The following is a 17,407-nucleotide window of genomic DNA, read 5'->3' on the forward strand; positions in this document are numbered from 1 at the left end:
ATTCCTATTTACAAATTAGAATGATGAGCCTTTTGTCTGTGAAACTGGTTGAAAATATTTTTCCTAGTTTATCGGTTGGCTTTGTCAGCGGCGGGAGTGGGTTTTTAAAATCTGTTTCACGTGCAGAAGTTTTCAGTTTTTAGGGTGTCAAGTTTATTGAACTTTTCTCTTATGGCTTTTGGATTTGGAGGTGTTAGGTCTTCCCTACCCCAAGGCTACATGTTTTCTTCTAGTGCTTTTTCTTTTTCTTCCCTTAAGTCTTTGATCCATTTGGGGGTCTGTGATCTGAGAGATAAATCCAACTTTGTTTTTCAGTTGGCTGCCCAGTTATCCCATCACCAGTTATTGAAAAATTCATCTCCACTAAGTTGTGATGCCGTCCTTATCATATACTCAGTTGTTATGTGGCTGATATGTTACAATAGGGTGAAATACCAGCACTGCACTGACAAATGGGGATTAATTGGTGGATTACTTGGTACATTCATTCACTTATGCAGCAAACATGTATTAAGTACTTAATGAATAACAATCATGATGTGCCAGGTCTTGGGGATATAAAGATGAGTTTGAAAGAATCAAAGTTTAGCTGGGCAATGAATAGAACCTCGATGTAGTGGAAGAAGAGCACAGAGGGGCTGAGACAGACAGGGGGTGCTCCACGCAGCACAGAGCGTTCAGCTGGCTTTGCCGGCGGGAGGGGAGGGCATTTAGGAAGAGGAGCACAGCACCCCGACAGCCCGTGGTGTTGGGGGCCTCAGAGTAGCTCTCCACGGCCATATTTTGGGGCAGGAGACATGACCGGAGGCGAGACCAGAAGCGTAGTTAATGGAGACAGTGTCTCTGGCCTGAGTGAGTGTGGGATTAGAGCATGTAGTGCCGGGCACCTCCCCAGCTCCTCGTCCCTCTAAAGACGAAGGGGAAAGCCTGAGAGGTCCAACATAAATGGAAGCCAACACTTGGTTGTGTTCTGCAGGTCGGTTGTTGAGTTTTGATGCCTGTTGCTTATTCTAGACGACTCCAAGCTCCCGAAGCCGAAGTCTCACGTTGCTCCCCCATGGAACACCCAATTCTGCATCTCCCTGTAGCCAGAGACACCTCGGTGCGGGGGCCCCCGGCGTGGTCACAATCACACATCACAAGTCGCCTGCTGCCGCCCGAAGAGCCAAGAGTCAGTATTCCGGCCAGCTTCATGAAGTCAGGGAGGTACGTCTTGTTCTTCTCCTAGGTTCAGTCTTCTGTGGGAGGTGAGGGCTGTGATGTTGCTCTGCCAGCTTCTCTTCCTTTGTACCGTCTTGATTGATGGAGAGAGAGGACCAGAAGCAAACCTCCCAGACACAGCCGTGACAATCCCTCCTGGTTTAAAAAAAATAATTATTTCTGGGAATTCCCTGGCTGTCCAGTGGTTAGGCTGCGCGCTTCCACTGCAGGGGGCATGGGTTGATCCCTGGTCAGGGAAATAAGATCCCGCATGAAAAAAAAAAAAAAAGGTTAAAAAAAATTATTTCTGTTTCTTGGGTTAAGTGAGTTTTAGGAGACCTCTGCCAGAGCTCAGAAAGCAGAGGACACCAACCCATAGTAACACGGAAGGAGATGGAAGGGCCATTCATTAAGGCCTCCATGCTCACAGCAGAGAAGAGAAAGAACAGAAAGAGGGTAATTAGGAAATAATTGAGGGCATTTTGAAACTCAGGAAGTGGTGGACCTAAAGCTGGTTTCCCCTTTTCTGCTTCACTTTATGAAATGCTTACCTGCTCTCACCATCACATATACACTCCAGGGAGGTGTGGGGCAGTGAAAAGAGCACTGTCCTTGGAAGCAGAAGACTCTGTTGCCTTAAAGCTTGGAACCCAAGTTTCTGCATCCACGAAATGGAAATAACACAGGCCCTACCAGCCTCTCAGGGGAGATTTGAGGATCACATATGATAGTGTACATGAATGCCCTTCCACTGGGTATGCCTTAGGGGTTATGTTTTGTTTTACTTTTGATTCACTGGGAAGTCATCAGTTTGGGGCTCCCAGGTCCTTAGTATTCGTATCATCCTTTGCGACTGTTGCCAAGAACAGACTGTGTAATATCGCTTATACGTGGAATCTAGAAAAATGGTACAGATGAACTTATTTGCAAAGCAGAAATAGAGACACAGATGTAGAGAACAAATGTATGGATACCAAGGGGGGAAGGAGGGGTGGGATGAATTGGGAGATTGGGATTGACATACATACACTACTATGTATAAGATAGATAACTAATAAGGACCTACTGCATAGCACAGGGAACTCTACTCAATGCTCTGTGGTGACCTAAATGGGAAGGAAATCCAAAAGGAGGGGATATATGTATACGTATAGCTGATTCACTTTGCTATACAGCAGAAACTAACACAACATTGTAAAGCAACTATACTCCAGTAAAAATTAATAAAAAATTTTAATTTAATTTAAATTAAAAAAATTGTATAAAATAAATGATCTTCATCTTAGTTTTCTAACTTGTGTTGAGTGCTGAGGCTTTTTGCCCTGCAGCTGACTTGTGTAGGCACCAGCTTGTCCTCTTAAAGAAGTAGCAGAATCCTTACTCCTTGTCAAGCAGGAGAATGGGGCTCCCAGAATAGGGTCTTGCTGTGACTTGAATCAGCATGCATCTTGTTTTATTTTTTAAATGTCGCGAGCCAAGTAGTGCTGTGTCAGCTGGCTATCTTGTTCTAATTCTGGCCCAGGACAGAAAATCTGAAGTCTTCTGACTCAGATCTGTAGATGCATATGAAAGACATTTTTGGATAGATTTACACATGCACATACTCTTTATTGCCTAATAAAGAAAAGGTACAGAGTCGGATGCTCCCTTTGAGATAGTCACCCTGATGTGAAAAAAAAACAAAACAAAAACTGTTTGGCTATGAGCTTAATTTCGCTACCTTGGATGATACACGAGCAGTGATTGTGGTGCACATGTATATATGGCTTTTCACTTGTCATGGTACCTTTTCAAAAAGCTTTATTATGGAAAAACTTTGAATGTACACAAAGCAGAAGAGAATAATGGTCCCCATCACCCAACTTAAGTAATTCCAACCCTCTGTTGTTCTTTTTTCATCTATTTTCCCCCATCCCTTTCTTTGGGGTGAGTTGAGTATTTTAAGGAAATCTTAAATATTTTATCATTGCCAGTAAATGTTTCAATATTTTTCCAACAGATAAGGACTTTAAAAAAAAAAAAAACAGGAAAACCGCAATACCATCATGTCGCTGTTATGTAAACCTCATTGCATATATATTTTGCAAGTACTTTAGAGACTTTAAACTTAAAAAAAAAAAAGAAAAGAGTAAGTTCATGGTATTTTGAGAATTCTTTTAATTCTAACAAATCTCTGATAGACTTAACCATTCTAAGTGTTGATAGGAGGCCTGGTACATATGAAAACAAAAGGAGGAGGGGGGTGCTTGTGTTTACTGAGCAGTGGCCCAAATAAAAGTTGGGGGACCTGGCTTAACTTTTAGTAGCATTTGGTTTCATATAATGCCAAGATCTGTTCTACATCCATTTTTAAGAATTCAAGTTTTTAAAAGGATAAGAGTATGTTCTTTGGGTATGTCTGTATAAAAACGTTTAATTGTATGACGTATATAATGCAGAAGAAATCTACAGAAGAAGATCAGAATAACCCATGACCCTACCTCCCTTCACATAACCACTGTTAACCTTTCAATGAATTTACTTCTTTTTTTTTAAACTTTATTTTGTGAGATTCCAAAGAGAGAAATACTCATTTTCTTTTTTTACTTTTATTTTATTATTTTTTAAAAATTGAAATATAATTGATTTACAATGTTACATTAGTTTCAGGTGAATTAACTTCTTTTTTTAATATATGTTACATATGTAGATATGTAAAAATTCTATAGTATAATCTAAATTTTGTAAATGACTTGTCATAATTTTTCTTATATTATTATCATATTATTTCTTATCGTATTATTATCATATTATTTTCTCTCCATTTTCCATCAATGGTGGGAAATATTGAAATTTCCCAGGGAGTTTTCATTATATGACAAATAACTAGGTGACATGCCTCCATAGCTGTTTTGGTTTGGTTGTTGTACTCCTGGGCAACAACCAGGTATCTTCTTCAGGTGATTGCTTTTGTTTGTGATGACCTTGCTTGCTGAAAATTAATTGTAAGTGAGCTTGTCGACATGTATACAACACTGGCAGTTGAGGGTTGCAGGGTGGCAGACATCTTGAAGAGAAGGCAGAAGTTTTGATTCTCAAATTTCATGCCCAGCTTCCCTCCTGACTGGAGAAGGGTGACTGTTCTGTGACATCAGTCCTTTTATGGTATGGACCAGTCTGCCTTGGGAACTGAGAAAATTTCATCCTGACCAGAAAGTTCTGCAGTTTTAAAAGTCTATTAATCTCAAAGTATAAAGGCACCTCAGCTTTCGAATGCCACTGTATTTATTTATAAAATAACTAGAAGAAAATGGAATAGGGTTTTTAATCCAGCTGTACAGGGAAGATAAACTTATGGCCACTGAAGCAAGGGAGAAAATCATCGTCCACAAGACAGATGTGCCCGAATATCTGAAGAACAAAAGAAAAATAGCCCAGCCACAGGCAACAGAATCAATATTAAATGGAATGCCACAGCATGGGTGAAGATAGTGAGACAGTTTAAAAGATGAAATGGTTATTATCCAAAATATAAAGAATTGAGATCCCAAAGGTCAATACCCAAAGTCATCTCTGGAAGTGGCAAGGAGAGATGAATATAGAAAATTCAAGACGTGATATCATCGTGAAGAACAGGTGTATCCTCCTTAGCAATTCAAGAAATGGAAATCAAGACTACTTCGTCTATCAGATTACCAGAAATAATTGTAGGTTACGGTGGTAAGAAATATTGGCAGTGCTGCATATTTTCTTTTTGCTACAGTCTGGTGATATATAATAAGAACTAAACACAAAACAAAGCTCTTCATTGCCATTGACCCATAAATTCCCTGTTGGGAACTATATTCTGAGGAAATCCATGGAATTGGGGGTAGAGGAGGAAAGTTAATTTGGGTTAAGGTATTCATACTAGTAAAGTGAAAGATTCAACACAGAGCATTCTGGGAATGACTGAATAAACAATAATACACTTAACATGCTGAATTACTATATAGCAATTCAAGATAAAAGTCTTGGGCTTCCCTGGTGGCGCAGTGGTTGAGAATCTGCCTGCTAGTGCAGGGGACACGGGTTCGAGCTCTGGTCTGGGAGGATCCCACATGCCGCGGAGCAACTGGGCCCGTGAGCCACAACTACTGAGCCTGCGCGTCTGGAGCCTGTGCTCCGCAACAGGAGAGGCCACGATAGTGAGAGGCCCGCGCACTGCGATGAAGAGTGGCCCCCGCTGGGAAAACTGCGGTGAGGTGGGGATGGTGGTGTGCTGAATTGGGCGATTGGGATTGACATGTATACACTGATGTGTATAAAATTGATGCCTAATAAGAACCTGCAGTATAAAAAAACAAACAAAACAACTAATACTAAACTTTCATTGGGTTATTTGTATGGAAATATGTTAATATAAATGTTTCAGACATTACATGAAATTTCTAAAAATCTTATATTTGTATTTGTATGGAAATATGTATGGAAATATGTTAATATAAATGTTTCAGACATTACATGAAATTTCTAAAAATCTTATATTTGTATTTGTATGGAAATATGTATGGAAATATGTTAATATAAATGTTTCAGACATTACATGAGATTTCTAAAAATCTTATATGTTCTGGTATAATGTTATAAGTAATAATCCTAGTTATTACTTTAAAATGTATATCTCAGAAATAACTAATTTTCTTGTCAACTGCATTATTATGAACTTTCATCAAATCTTTAAAAAAAAAAAAAGAGTGGCCCCCGCTTGCCGCAACTAGAGAAAGCCCTAGCACAGAAACGAAGACCCAACATAGCAATCAATCAATCAATCAATCAATCAATTTAAAAAAAAAAAGTCTTGTAAGTATCATTTCTACTTGGACATGTGTATATAAAATAAGAAAATAAGAATAGAGAATATTGTACACACATTGGCCCATATGTCCATATTAATAAAGTCCAGAAAGTGTTTAAAAGAGGTAGTTCCAGAATTTTGGATTTTACTTGCGTTTAAAATTTAGAAATAGAATTTTCGGAGAACTTAGTGTTGCAGGTTTTAAAATTTGCCTGGTACGGATGTTTTTAAAGTGCAGTGACAATCTGTTACCACCATCTCATAAAAGCACATTTAATCCCCCCGCCCCCGCCAAGGCATATAATCTTAGAATAAAGGGCCATTTATTGCATTGAATAAGTTTAGTTTTATGAAAACCATACTGCATTTCCCTTGTTTTTAATTTTTTATCTTATATTGGAAGAACGTTCATCATGGATTGATTCCAGCCTGTGAATCTGTGTTTTAAACCACTGATTAACACTGATTTTTTAACTGTCTCACCCTTATGCCCCGCTGTCCACAGGGTAAAGTTTGCACTCTTCAGTGTGGCAAACAAGGCCTTCTGAAGTCTGCCCATCTCTGCCTCTCCATCTGGCTGCCTGGCCTCAGCCCTCCTCCTCCTCCCCACCCTGCACTTCCTGCCTCCCTCTGTTGGGAGGTACATTGCGCAATAGAACTTTCTGCCACCATGGAAATGTTCTATCACTTTGCGCCCCACCCCCTGTGGAGCCATTACTTACATGAGGCTAATGAGCTCTTGAAATGTGCTGGCCTGAAGTGAAATGTACTTTAATGAACACTGCATGTGAAAGTGCACGTGAGATTTCAAAGACAGTACCCCAAAAAGGTAAAATGTGTCATGAATAATGTCTTAATACTCATGGCAGGTGGAAGTGAACATCTTTTCTATATGTTAGGTTAAATTAAGTATATTAAAATTAACTTCACCTGTTCCTTTTTATCTTTTTAAGTGTGCCTACCAGGAAATTTAAAATTACATATGTGTCTCCCATTAGTGCCACTGCAATTGTTTTATAAATAGAATCTAATATATTTTATTTTTATTTATTTATTTTAAAAAGTATATATATTTATTTATTTATTTGGCTGCGCTGTGTCTTAGTTGCAGCACGCGGGATCTTCGTTGCCGCCTGTGGGTTCTTTAGTTGCGGCTTGCGGGATCTAGTTCCCTGACCAGGGATCGAACCCTGGGCCCCTTGCATTGAGAGCGTGGAGTCTAGCCACTGGACCACCAAGGAAGTCCCGAATCTAATATATTTTAAAAAATCAATTTGAGCCCCTAGCTGTTTAAGCATTTGATGATTGAAATGTGTGGTATTCTAACTTTTACACTTTTAGTGGCATTATAACAGGTTTTAACGTTATTTAACGTTATTTAAATGGACACAAGTTCAGTTGGTACAGGTATGGTGTAATTTTTATAAAATTCCTGTTCACTAGATGCTTTCTGAAAATATACACCCCTCATACCTGTTTATATGTGTGTGTGTGTGTGTGTGTATGTGTGTGTGTGTACACACCTGCATACATGAATTGAAGAGCATAAAGTAGGAAAGTCAGAGGTTTCTTCCTTTCCTAATTCTTCATTGCTGTTTCCCAGGAGTGGCTACTGAGGAAATGATCTGAGTGTCTGCACACATGACAGCACATGTCTGTGCGCAGAGCTGTGTGTATGTGTGGGACTATTTGTGGTCTCCAACAGGTTTTAACTATTTTCTTCCTGGGATTAGAGTTAAGAAAATTCTCTAAAGAGAGTCCCTACTAAAATTTTTCTCTAAGTCCAAATATGGTAATAGGCATGGGCATAATAAACATTTGAACAACACAATAAGCTTTGTAGAGCCCGGGTTCTTCTGGCTTTGACCAAATAATTTTTTGTAGTTGTGACATTTGAGACTTAAATACACTTAATTCAGTAGGGAGACTTTGGACTCTGTAGCTTGATGACAGAAAAGGTCAGGTTATTGCATTGTAATGGGTGAGGGTGAAGCATAAATGTAGATTTAATTAAGCGTTCAGTGATCATTTATTGACAAATAGCAATTATCCTTCTCTTAAATTTTTAAAAATTGTTACATAGCTTGCTTCCAGCCACATCACATCACGTACCTTTTTATTTTTTGGCCGTGCCGTGCGGCGTGCGGGATCTTAGTTCCCCGACCAGGGATCGAACCCGTACCCCCTGCATTGGAAGCGCAGAGTCTTAACCACTGGACCTCCAGGGAAGTCCCCAGGCCACATACCCATTTGAAGAGAGGGCTGTGTGCTGCCCTGGTGTATAATGGGTAGATAAACTGTATTGAGGCCATGTCCTTTAATATGTGTTTAAATAAACCTTTCACAGAGTATAATGTGTGGAGGAGAGTGTGTTTATGTGGTTCCAGCTGTGTGAATTTATATGTATGTTTCTTCATTTAATGCACTGTCATGTTTACTTAATGCACATATAAGGAGGGATGCTTTAGTGAGGTGCCATCTTTATAAATGATACTGACTCAGTATTCTCCCTTCAGGACGGTTTGGTTTGATTCTGATACACGTGGATGTAGTGAATACCTGCTTAGAAACCTTGATTCATGTATACAGCCTTTGCTATGGAAGCAGTAACTGTCAGTACCCTGACGAATTTTATTAGCTGATCAGTGTTAAGGTAGTGGTCAGTACTGGCAGCACTGAATACAGCCCATCCCATCACCAGGGAAACCGCATTTAAGGTATAAAGTCCCTTTATCCTTTGTGTGAACAGAATGATTATTTTAAAAAATGTCCCAAATTAATTCTCCTGTGTACTTTTTGGATAAATGATGACCAGTAACCCTCAAGTGCATTGGAGTGGCGATTTGCAATCTCTCAAAATGTGTCAGCCCCAGACTTCAGTTTTCAAAAACTGTAATGTGGAGTTCCTTAATAGCAGTGATTTCCAAATGTTTTTAAAGCAGTAGAGTATTATTTTCAAATAAAAATATTGTAGATCCCTACTGTATAAAAACAGTGCAGATTTACTTTAGAAGGTGGAATGGGCATTTACTGATTGATTCCAAGTTGACTTGGAATAGTATTTATGACCACCATTGTGATCTCTTAGTTTCTGTATCCATGCAATTTGAAACAAACATTTGGTGGTGCATGGAACCCCTTGGAGATCCTCTGAGAACCCAGTTTGAGAGTCACTGGATTTTGGCATTAGCAGTATTTCAGGTGAATAACAACAATAGCAAAGTAGTGAGGTCATGTCCCCTGTCAACTTCCAACTTGCTGTCTCTCAAACTGCTGCCCTGGGGGAAGGAAGCTCTGCCTGCTTAGGGCACCGCTGGTGGCATGCAGAAGGTGGGAGAGGCTGAGGGCGGAATTAACCACAAAAGGACTAACTGCCTGGTCTCCCGGAAAGCTGGGGTTGCTCACAGCTTTCTGTTCCTCACCTTGGTTGAATGATAGGTTCTGGCCTTGCTGGTTATAATTCTAATCCCTCTTTTCCCACTTTTATCCCAACTTCTCCCAGAATTCCTTCCTTACCCTCAGTTGATTCTCTTGCTAGGCTTGTTTTTCTTTCATTATTCTGTTACATTTAGAAATGAGGCATTTATTTGTTTATTTGTTTAATGTCTGACCCCTTTTGTCCATCAAGAGGTTTTTTTTAAAAACCTCTTTGTTTCTCAACCCTTAGCACAGTACCTGGCACGTAGTAGGTGCTCAATAAAAATTGGAGTAAATGAGTGATTTTTCATGACGGGGATCATAGCCATTGGGAAACACTCCTCTGCAGATTTGGTTAAAAGCTTTTGGTGAGGAAGGGATTTCTTGCCCTGTAGCATATTTTTAGGAGAGTTACGGTCCCAAAACAGAAACAATGGGGTGCTTGGGCCCAGCTGTATTATGTATTTACAGTGGGCTGCCTTCCACTCTGCCCCAGACATGCTTAGGTCTTTCTTTTCTTAGTTCCTGGTACACTTTATATCTACCTATATTTTTAGCCAATATGTCTTAATGTTATAATTATCTTTAAAAATCTCCCCACTAGTGTATAAACTTCTTCCCCAAAGGCATGGATTCATTAATAACGATAGTGACTGTTACATGAACAATAATATTTCATACTTGTTGGGGTCTTACTGTGGCCCATGTACTGTGCTCAGCTTTACTTGTGTGATCCTAAGGTCAGCCCTGTGAGGTAGATATTATTATTGTTGTCTGTTTTACAGATGGGAAACTGAGGCATAGAGAGGTTAAGGCAAAGAGAGGCATATCAGCCAGGGTTCCACCAGAGAAACATATCCAGCGGAAGATGCATGTGAAGAGATGTATTGCAAGGACTTGGCTTATGTGCAGTTGTGGGGCCTGCCTCTCAGCCACTGGCCCAGGTGGCTCTCTATCCACAAAACTGCTTCTTCAGAAAAGCCTCAGCTTTGCCCTCAAGGCCTTTCAGCGGAACCTGGCCCACCCAGATTATCTGGGTAATCTCTCTCACTTCAAGTCAACTGATTATGAACTGTAATCACACCTATAGAAGACTTCACAGAAACATTTAGATGAGTGATTGAATCACTGCCAAGTTGACACATCAAAAAGGCCATCACAAGAGGTCACACAGGTAATAAGTGGTTGTTTCTGGCCTGGGTGTTAGTTCCTATGTTGGGAGTTGTGCAAAAGATGGGATTCCTGATGCATCATCAGTCTATACAGGAGATAATAGGATTCATGCCCGGGAGTATAGTGATTTCTCTGGGCAACCCCTACCCTTGTCACTAGTGATTTAAAAAAAAGTGGGGGGGGGGGTTGAGTGGTTAATGATGACCAGCCTATTGAGTTTTGTGCCATGTGACTCTACCATCCTGAACAAAGCTGTCAGACCAGCTGTCGCTACCTTGTCCTCTAGCCCGGCCTTTGGACTTGGAGGTGGTCTTAAGTGGGAACTCTATAATGAGATTAACTGCCCCTTTAGAGTGTGAATGGGAAGCACACAGATGCCAAGTGGTGGAGAAGAAGTAGTTGGTGGAGAAATGAACTGCTGTCAGCAGAATGTAAGCAGCTGAGTCACGAACTGGTGGATCCCAGAGGTTACCATTGTATTAGTCAGCATGCTTCAGGGAAACAGAACCAATAGGGTTGGGGGTGGGGGAAGGAAGAAGGTTTATTTTAAGGAATTGGTTCGCATGAGTGTGGAGGCCGGCATGTCCAATAGGTAGGCTGCAGGGTGGTCAGGCAGGCTGGAGACCCAGGGAAGAGCCAGGGCCACAGTTCACGTCTGAAGGCTGTCTACCAGCAGAATTTCCTCCTGCTTGGAGGAGGTCAGTCTTTTGTTCTATACAGGCCATCGGCTGATTGGATGAGACCCACCCACAATACAGAGGGCAATCTTCTCTGCTCAGAGTTTACCAACTTAAATGTTAATCTCATCCAAAGACAGCCTCATAGAAACATCCAGAATAATATTTGTTTAAATACCTGGGCACCATGGCCCAGCCGAGTTGACACATAAAATTAACCATCACAAGCACCCTAGACTGTTGTATTCCCCCTGTAGCCTTCCTGTATGTGTCTGCCCTGAGGTCTTGTTTCTGGAAAGCTCACACGGCTTGACTGTCTTCAGTCAAACCAGGCTCGGGTCCAGCGCTGGCCTCTGATGTGGGCTTGGAATGATGTGTGCAGCCCTGGCTCTTGTCCAGGGACTGGATAATCTAGGTGGTTGGTTAAACTAACATGAAAATTATTTGGTGCTACAGTGGTTAATGGCAGTAGGAATTCACTGGGAAGTGAGGCCAGTGTGGGCTGTCTGCCCTTCCACATGGACCCGTACCCTTTGGGCTCCACAAGTCACTGGGACCCCTGGAAAAATCAGACCCCTGGATTATTAGACTATTGCTGAGAAAAATGATATATATGGTGAGGGAACCTGTTTGCCTCTCTCTGGCTCACAGAAAATTCATGGTTCAGACACCTTTGAAGCATTACACTCAGAAGGAAGCTAAGTGGCAGATTATTTTATGTCACTTTTCTGTGACAGAAAAGACTTCTGCGTGTTTTTACCCTAGGTGGCAATTTAATACAAGGAACCTTCCTATCAGTGCCCTCGGGCCAAGAGATAATAATGTATTTTTTTTTTTGGATATTGACAAGGAGGGAAGTTAGACAAGTTCGTCCTTTGGCGCTCAAGCCACCCTTGGAACTTGAGTCTTATGAGCTGATTCTTGGTGATTGTTGCAGAGGATGTTGTTTTGTTCCTAGTGGCTCATAGTAGCATTTCAGGATAAGACAGGGATCCTTCCTCATGTAAAACTCAGTCATCTTGTTCTGTTTTCAGCAGAGGCACTATTCCTCTCTCCCACCCACACTGGATGCTTGGGCACAACAGACTTGCAGGTGAATTACAGTATTCCCTTAACTACCCACCTTCCTTAGCCACCTCTTTGCCCCACTGCTGGGACCATGATCATTTTCCATTGCTTTGATCCGAGTTTTCTCTAGTTCATTTTTAAGGTGTAGCATCTTTTGCTTCTATTATACTTTTGTATTAGAGATTGAGCAACATAAACAGTCCTGACTGAAAAAATCAAAGCCCCATTGGACTTTGATTCCTTTTTCTACCAGGGCAAGCAGGTTGCAAATGGCTGTGAACAGGTCACAGTCAGGAGATTAGAAAAAATTTTTTGAAGTTTTCTAAAAGCGTTAGAAGACAATTCACAAGTGTCTTTAAAGAGGATACAAAGGAAACCAGTAGAGAAGCAGTTGATTTCCAGTGAAAAATCAAAGGATATTACATGGTGCCACAGAATTCCTATTTCCTATTAACCTTAATCTATGACTGTATTTCTTGACTTCTTTTTTTTTAAATAAGAACTGTGTCATTAATGGGTATCACTGTTTTACATGAAGTTCTGTTTTTGTAGGAAAAAGCATGCTCATGTCTGGAAATATGTACTAGATGCTTGGAGTCTCCGCTAACCAGGCTTAAGGCATATGTATGCATATGAAGCTTATAGGACTGTAGTCCAGGTTTCTCCAAACATACTTGGTCACCCACCCTTGTCAAAAAATGTATGCCTCCCATTAGATATGTATTTATTTATGAAGTATTACATCTAAAACTGATTTGATATATTATGAACATTAATCAAATATATAGAAACAGAAAGAAATAGATTAAAAAAACAGTAAACAGCCCTGATTATCTATTGCTGTATCACAAAGCAGCCTCTAACCTGACAGCGTGAAACTACAACAATCCTCTCTTTTGTTCAGGAATCGGCCACGTGGGCAGGTGTATTAGGATGACGTGGCCTCACACTGAGGGTGTCTGGGCTCCTTGGGGGATCCTCCGTCGGGGGCAGGCCGGGCACCTCCCTGTCTTTGTGTCCAAACAGGCCCTCCAGCTCGGTGGCTTCCGACTTCTTAGGTGGCAGCTCAGGACTCAGGGCAAGTGTCCTGGGAACAGGAAGTGAACGTTGCTGGTTTCTTGAAACCTGGGCCTGAAATTGGCACTTTGTCACTCATATTTTAGGGCTCACAGAACACAGATTTAGGGGGAGGGGACAGAGACCCTACCCCCTTGATGGGAGCAATAGCTAAAACCATTTTTCGTCTACCAAAGAAGCCATTTATGTGTTTTATGTATATTACTGTAACCGAAATAGCCACATATCTGTTTCTTGCTCCTTTGCTTCCAGAATTTGGATCCTGTTTAGTTTCCCAGGGCTGCTACAACCAAGTACCCCAAACTGGGTGACTTAAAACACATACATTTATTGTCTCACAGACTGGAGACTGGAAGTCTGAAATCATGGTGTCTGCAAGGTTGGCTCCTTCTGGAGCCTCCGAGGGAGCCTGTAATTCCGTGCCTGTCTCCCGGCTTTGGTGGTTGCCAGCAATCCTTGGCTTGTAGGTGCATCCTTCCAACTTCTGGCTCCTTCATCCTGTGACCTTCTCCCCACGTCTCTGCCTCTTTCCGCCCTCTTATGAGGCCACTAGTTATTGGATTTATGGTCCACCCTAGTCCAGCATGACCTCATCTTAACTAACTACAATTGCAAAGACCCTATCTCCAAATAAGGTCACATTCTGAGGTTCCAGTGGACTTGAATTTAGAGGAACACTGTTGAACTCAGTACAGAAGACCCCTGTGAAGTTAAGCTCTTTTATGTCACAGCACTTGAAGACTATTCTTCCATTTGTCACTGTGTGATGGTGATTTAGTACATAGAGTTGTCCACATGGGCTTTAAGCTCTTGGGTTTGTTTTTCAACATGGCAGGCCTGGCTTGGAACCACAGCTCTCTTGACCTCACGGGTGGGCTGCCTGGGATAGGTCTGGGCCAGGTGGAGTTTGTCGGGCCTCGGGCGAAAGTCGCCTTGCCCCTGGGGTTCTTGCCTGTGCCATGAGGTGAGGGGAGGCTTTGAGGGTAGGATGGCTGATGGGACCAGGCTCTGTTGGAGATTCTGGCTCCGGCTTATTGAAGCCCTGGACAGTGGCAAGGCCCAGCATGTGTGCTCAGGGCATTCCTCCTTTGTCCTGACTCTTCATGCAGACCGTGGAGTTCAGTACGTACACGCATCCCTACTACAGGGAGCTCACGCCTATCAGATGCTAACGTGTGTCTTCTGCATCCTGGCCCTGTCAGATGGGTTTCATTCCCACTGTACAGATGAGGACACGAGGCCTCGAGGGCCCAGCCGTGTGCTCAGCTCCTTCAGAGAAGCAGCTGTGCCAGAACTGGAGCCCACGGAAGCCTCATCCTGGGGCCCTCCCTCAGCCAGGCACACACAGTCATCTGCACATGCTCCTTGGTGCCGCCCGCGGCCTTGGAATCGCGCCTGCGTTTCTACCTAGCGACAGGGCAGGTATAGCGCTCGCAGCACCTAGACAGCTTGGCTCAGATACCTTCTTTTACGTGTCATTCCCAGCTTACAGTTGGTGCTAAAGGCAATGACAGGAAGTTTGAATTTTTGTAGCTTTGAGGTATATTAACATTTTGTCCCATGTGTCATTTCATAGAGAAAAAAACTGCCTGTGTAGGTGATAAGTAAGTGGTACAGGCTGTGGGGCTGGTGGACAGCCTTGTGAGGGCGTGGGTCTCTGTTCTGGGCCCGTGAGCTGCTCTGTGACCCTTGGGTGGGTTATCTGACCTTTGCCCCCACCTGCGAAATGAAGGCACCAGGCTGGGTCACCACCTCAAAGATGCTTTGGTCGTTTATAAATCAGAACTCGATGTCACAGTGAAAAGGACATGATAGGATTTCTTTCTGAAGGTTGTTCATCTCTCTATTAACTTTCATTCTTTGATGATTACTCTCCCCAGTGCAAGAATATAGTCTTAAAATAGGTGTGTGAAGAAACATTTCTATATTTTTATTTACAGAGAAATTCCTTATATAATATATTCTTTATTCCTTATATTGGAGAGATCCAATGTAAGACATATGTGATTTACACGGGTTGTCCACGAAGGATGAAATAAGAATCCTAAAAGTAAACAAAAACTTCTGCCCTATATTTAGGGAGAAAAAAAACCCAGAAATTATATCATTTTAGTACAAATTTTTACCTCCAACATAAATATAATTGTCCTTCTGACATGCTATTGGGTAAATCTTTTTTTTTTTTTTTGCCTGTTGTATAAACTGTTCCAAACATACCTCAGAATAAACATCTATCAGCTTAACACTCAGGAGATGAGAAGGTAAGGTGAAGATTTCTCACTGACAGAGAAATTATCACAGGAAGGCATGTTACTTAGAATTTACTAACATTGGGGCACGTAAATCACAGCAATAATACTTCATAATTACACAGCACCTTTCATTTGAGATTCTAGAGAGCATTTATAGACCAAGTTGGGAGCTGTGACAGTCGTATTAAACTTTGTGCTTGGAAGGAACTGATAGATATAATTCAAGAACCAGAATCTAGATACCAGGGAAGGTGCTCTCCAGCCCCGCCAACGGGGAGGTGAGCCAGGTATTGAGTTGTGTTGGTTATAATAATCTTTGAGATTGGCAGTTATTTACTTTTGTTCAGAGGTAACTTCCGTGTTAACTCTATTTGTTAAACAGATTAGAGTTTTGAATTGCTGGTAAGTACACAGGAGACCAGAAGGGACCTGTGTGTCTGCAGAGATGGGTGTTGGCCATCTGTTGACAAAGGGCTTTCTTTCTTTTTTTTTTTTTCTTAAAGTATAGTTGATTTACAACGTTGTGTTAATTTCTGCTGTACAGCAAAGTGATTCAGTTATACATATATATACATTCTTTTTGATATTCTTTTTCATTATGGTTTATCACAGGATATTGAATATAGTTCCCTGTGCTATACAGTAGGACCTTGTTGTTTATCCATTCCATACATAAAAGGTTACATCTGCTAACCCCAGCCTCCCACTCCATCCCTCCCCCAACTCCCTCCCCCTTGGCAACCACAAGTTTGTTCTCTATGTCTGTGAGTCTGTTTCTGTTTCATAGATAGGTTCATTTGTGCCATATTTTAGATTCCACATATAAGTGATATCATAAGGTATTTGTCTTTCTCTTTCTGACTTACTTCACTTAGTATGATCATCTCTAGGTCTGTCCATGTTGCTGCAAATGGCATTATTTCGTTCTTTTTTTATGGCTGTGTAGCATTCCATTGTATATATGTACCACATCTTCTTTATCCATTCATCTGTCGATGGACATTTACGTTGTTTCCATGTCTTGGCTATTGTGAATAGTGCTGCTAGGAACATAGGGGTGCGTGTATCTTTTTGAAAAGATAGAGTTTTCGATTAGAGTTTTGCCCGGATATATGCCCAGGAGTGGGATTGCTGGATCATATGGCAACTCAGTTTTCCAAGGAACCTCCATGCTGTTTTCCACAGTTGCTGCACCCATTACATTCCCACCAACAGTGCAGGAGGGTTCGACAAAGGGCTTCCTGCCTCCGCTTTCCCAGCCTCCTGCCCTGACCAAAGGCAGCCACCGCCATTAGCCTCTTGTGTGCTCTATACATGTGTTGGCATGTATGTTATATGTACCTGTATGTATATGTGTAAAATATTCTTATTTTTAAAAAAATAGTCTTGTTTAAAAAAACCCCAACTGTAGTGTATTATACACATTGGTATGTACTTGTTATATTCTGTTATGAACTTTGCTTCTTTCTCTTGGAAATGGCTCCTTGTCGATCACATAAGAATTCTTTCTCTGTTTGGTATCAACAGAGCGCTCTTCTGTACAGATAAACCATGGTACGCTTCAAGACTCCTCTCTTTCAGAACTGCTACGGGCCAGAATTCCATGTGTGATCTTTTGGGCTGAGCACGGGCAATTACAAGGGCTTTACCTGGCAGGCCTCATGAGGAAAGCTGCCCTCCTGGGACCAGCCTGGATGTGGGATCTGGAGGCAGTCACGGTCCCGTGC

General features: G+C 41.6%; 1 protein-coding gene across 3 annotated transcripts in view; it reads left to right on the forward strand.

The window, feature by feature from the left end:
* Positions 1 to 17,407, forward strand: part of OSBPL10 (oxysterol binding protein like 10) — a 375,172-nt gene that overhangs the window by 220,520 nt on the left and 137,245 nt on the right. For all 3 annotated transcript variants that reach the window (XM_068558344.1, XM_068558342.1, XM_068558343.1), the window contains exon 4: positions 1,015 to 1,206. In XM_068558344.1, coding sequence (XP_068414445.1) covers positions 1,015 to 1,206 — 192 coding nt within the window. The remainder of the gene's footprint in view (positions 1 to 1,014; positions 1,207 to 17,407) is intronic.

Source organism: Eschrichtius robustus, chromosome 12, assembly GCF_028021215.1.
Source record: "Eschrichtius robustus isolate mEscRob2 chromosome 12, mEscRob2.pri, whole genome shotgun sequence".
Taxonomy (NCBI): Eukaryota; Metazoa; Chordata; class Mammalia; order Artiodactyla; family Eschrichtiidae; genus Eschrichtius; species Eschrichtius robustus.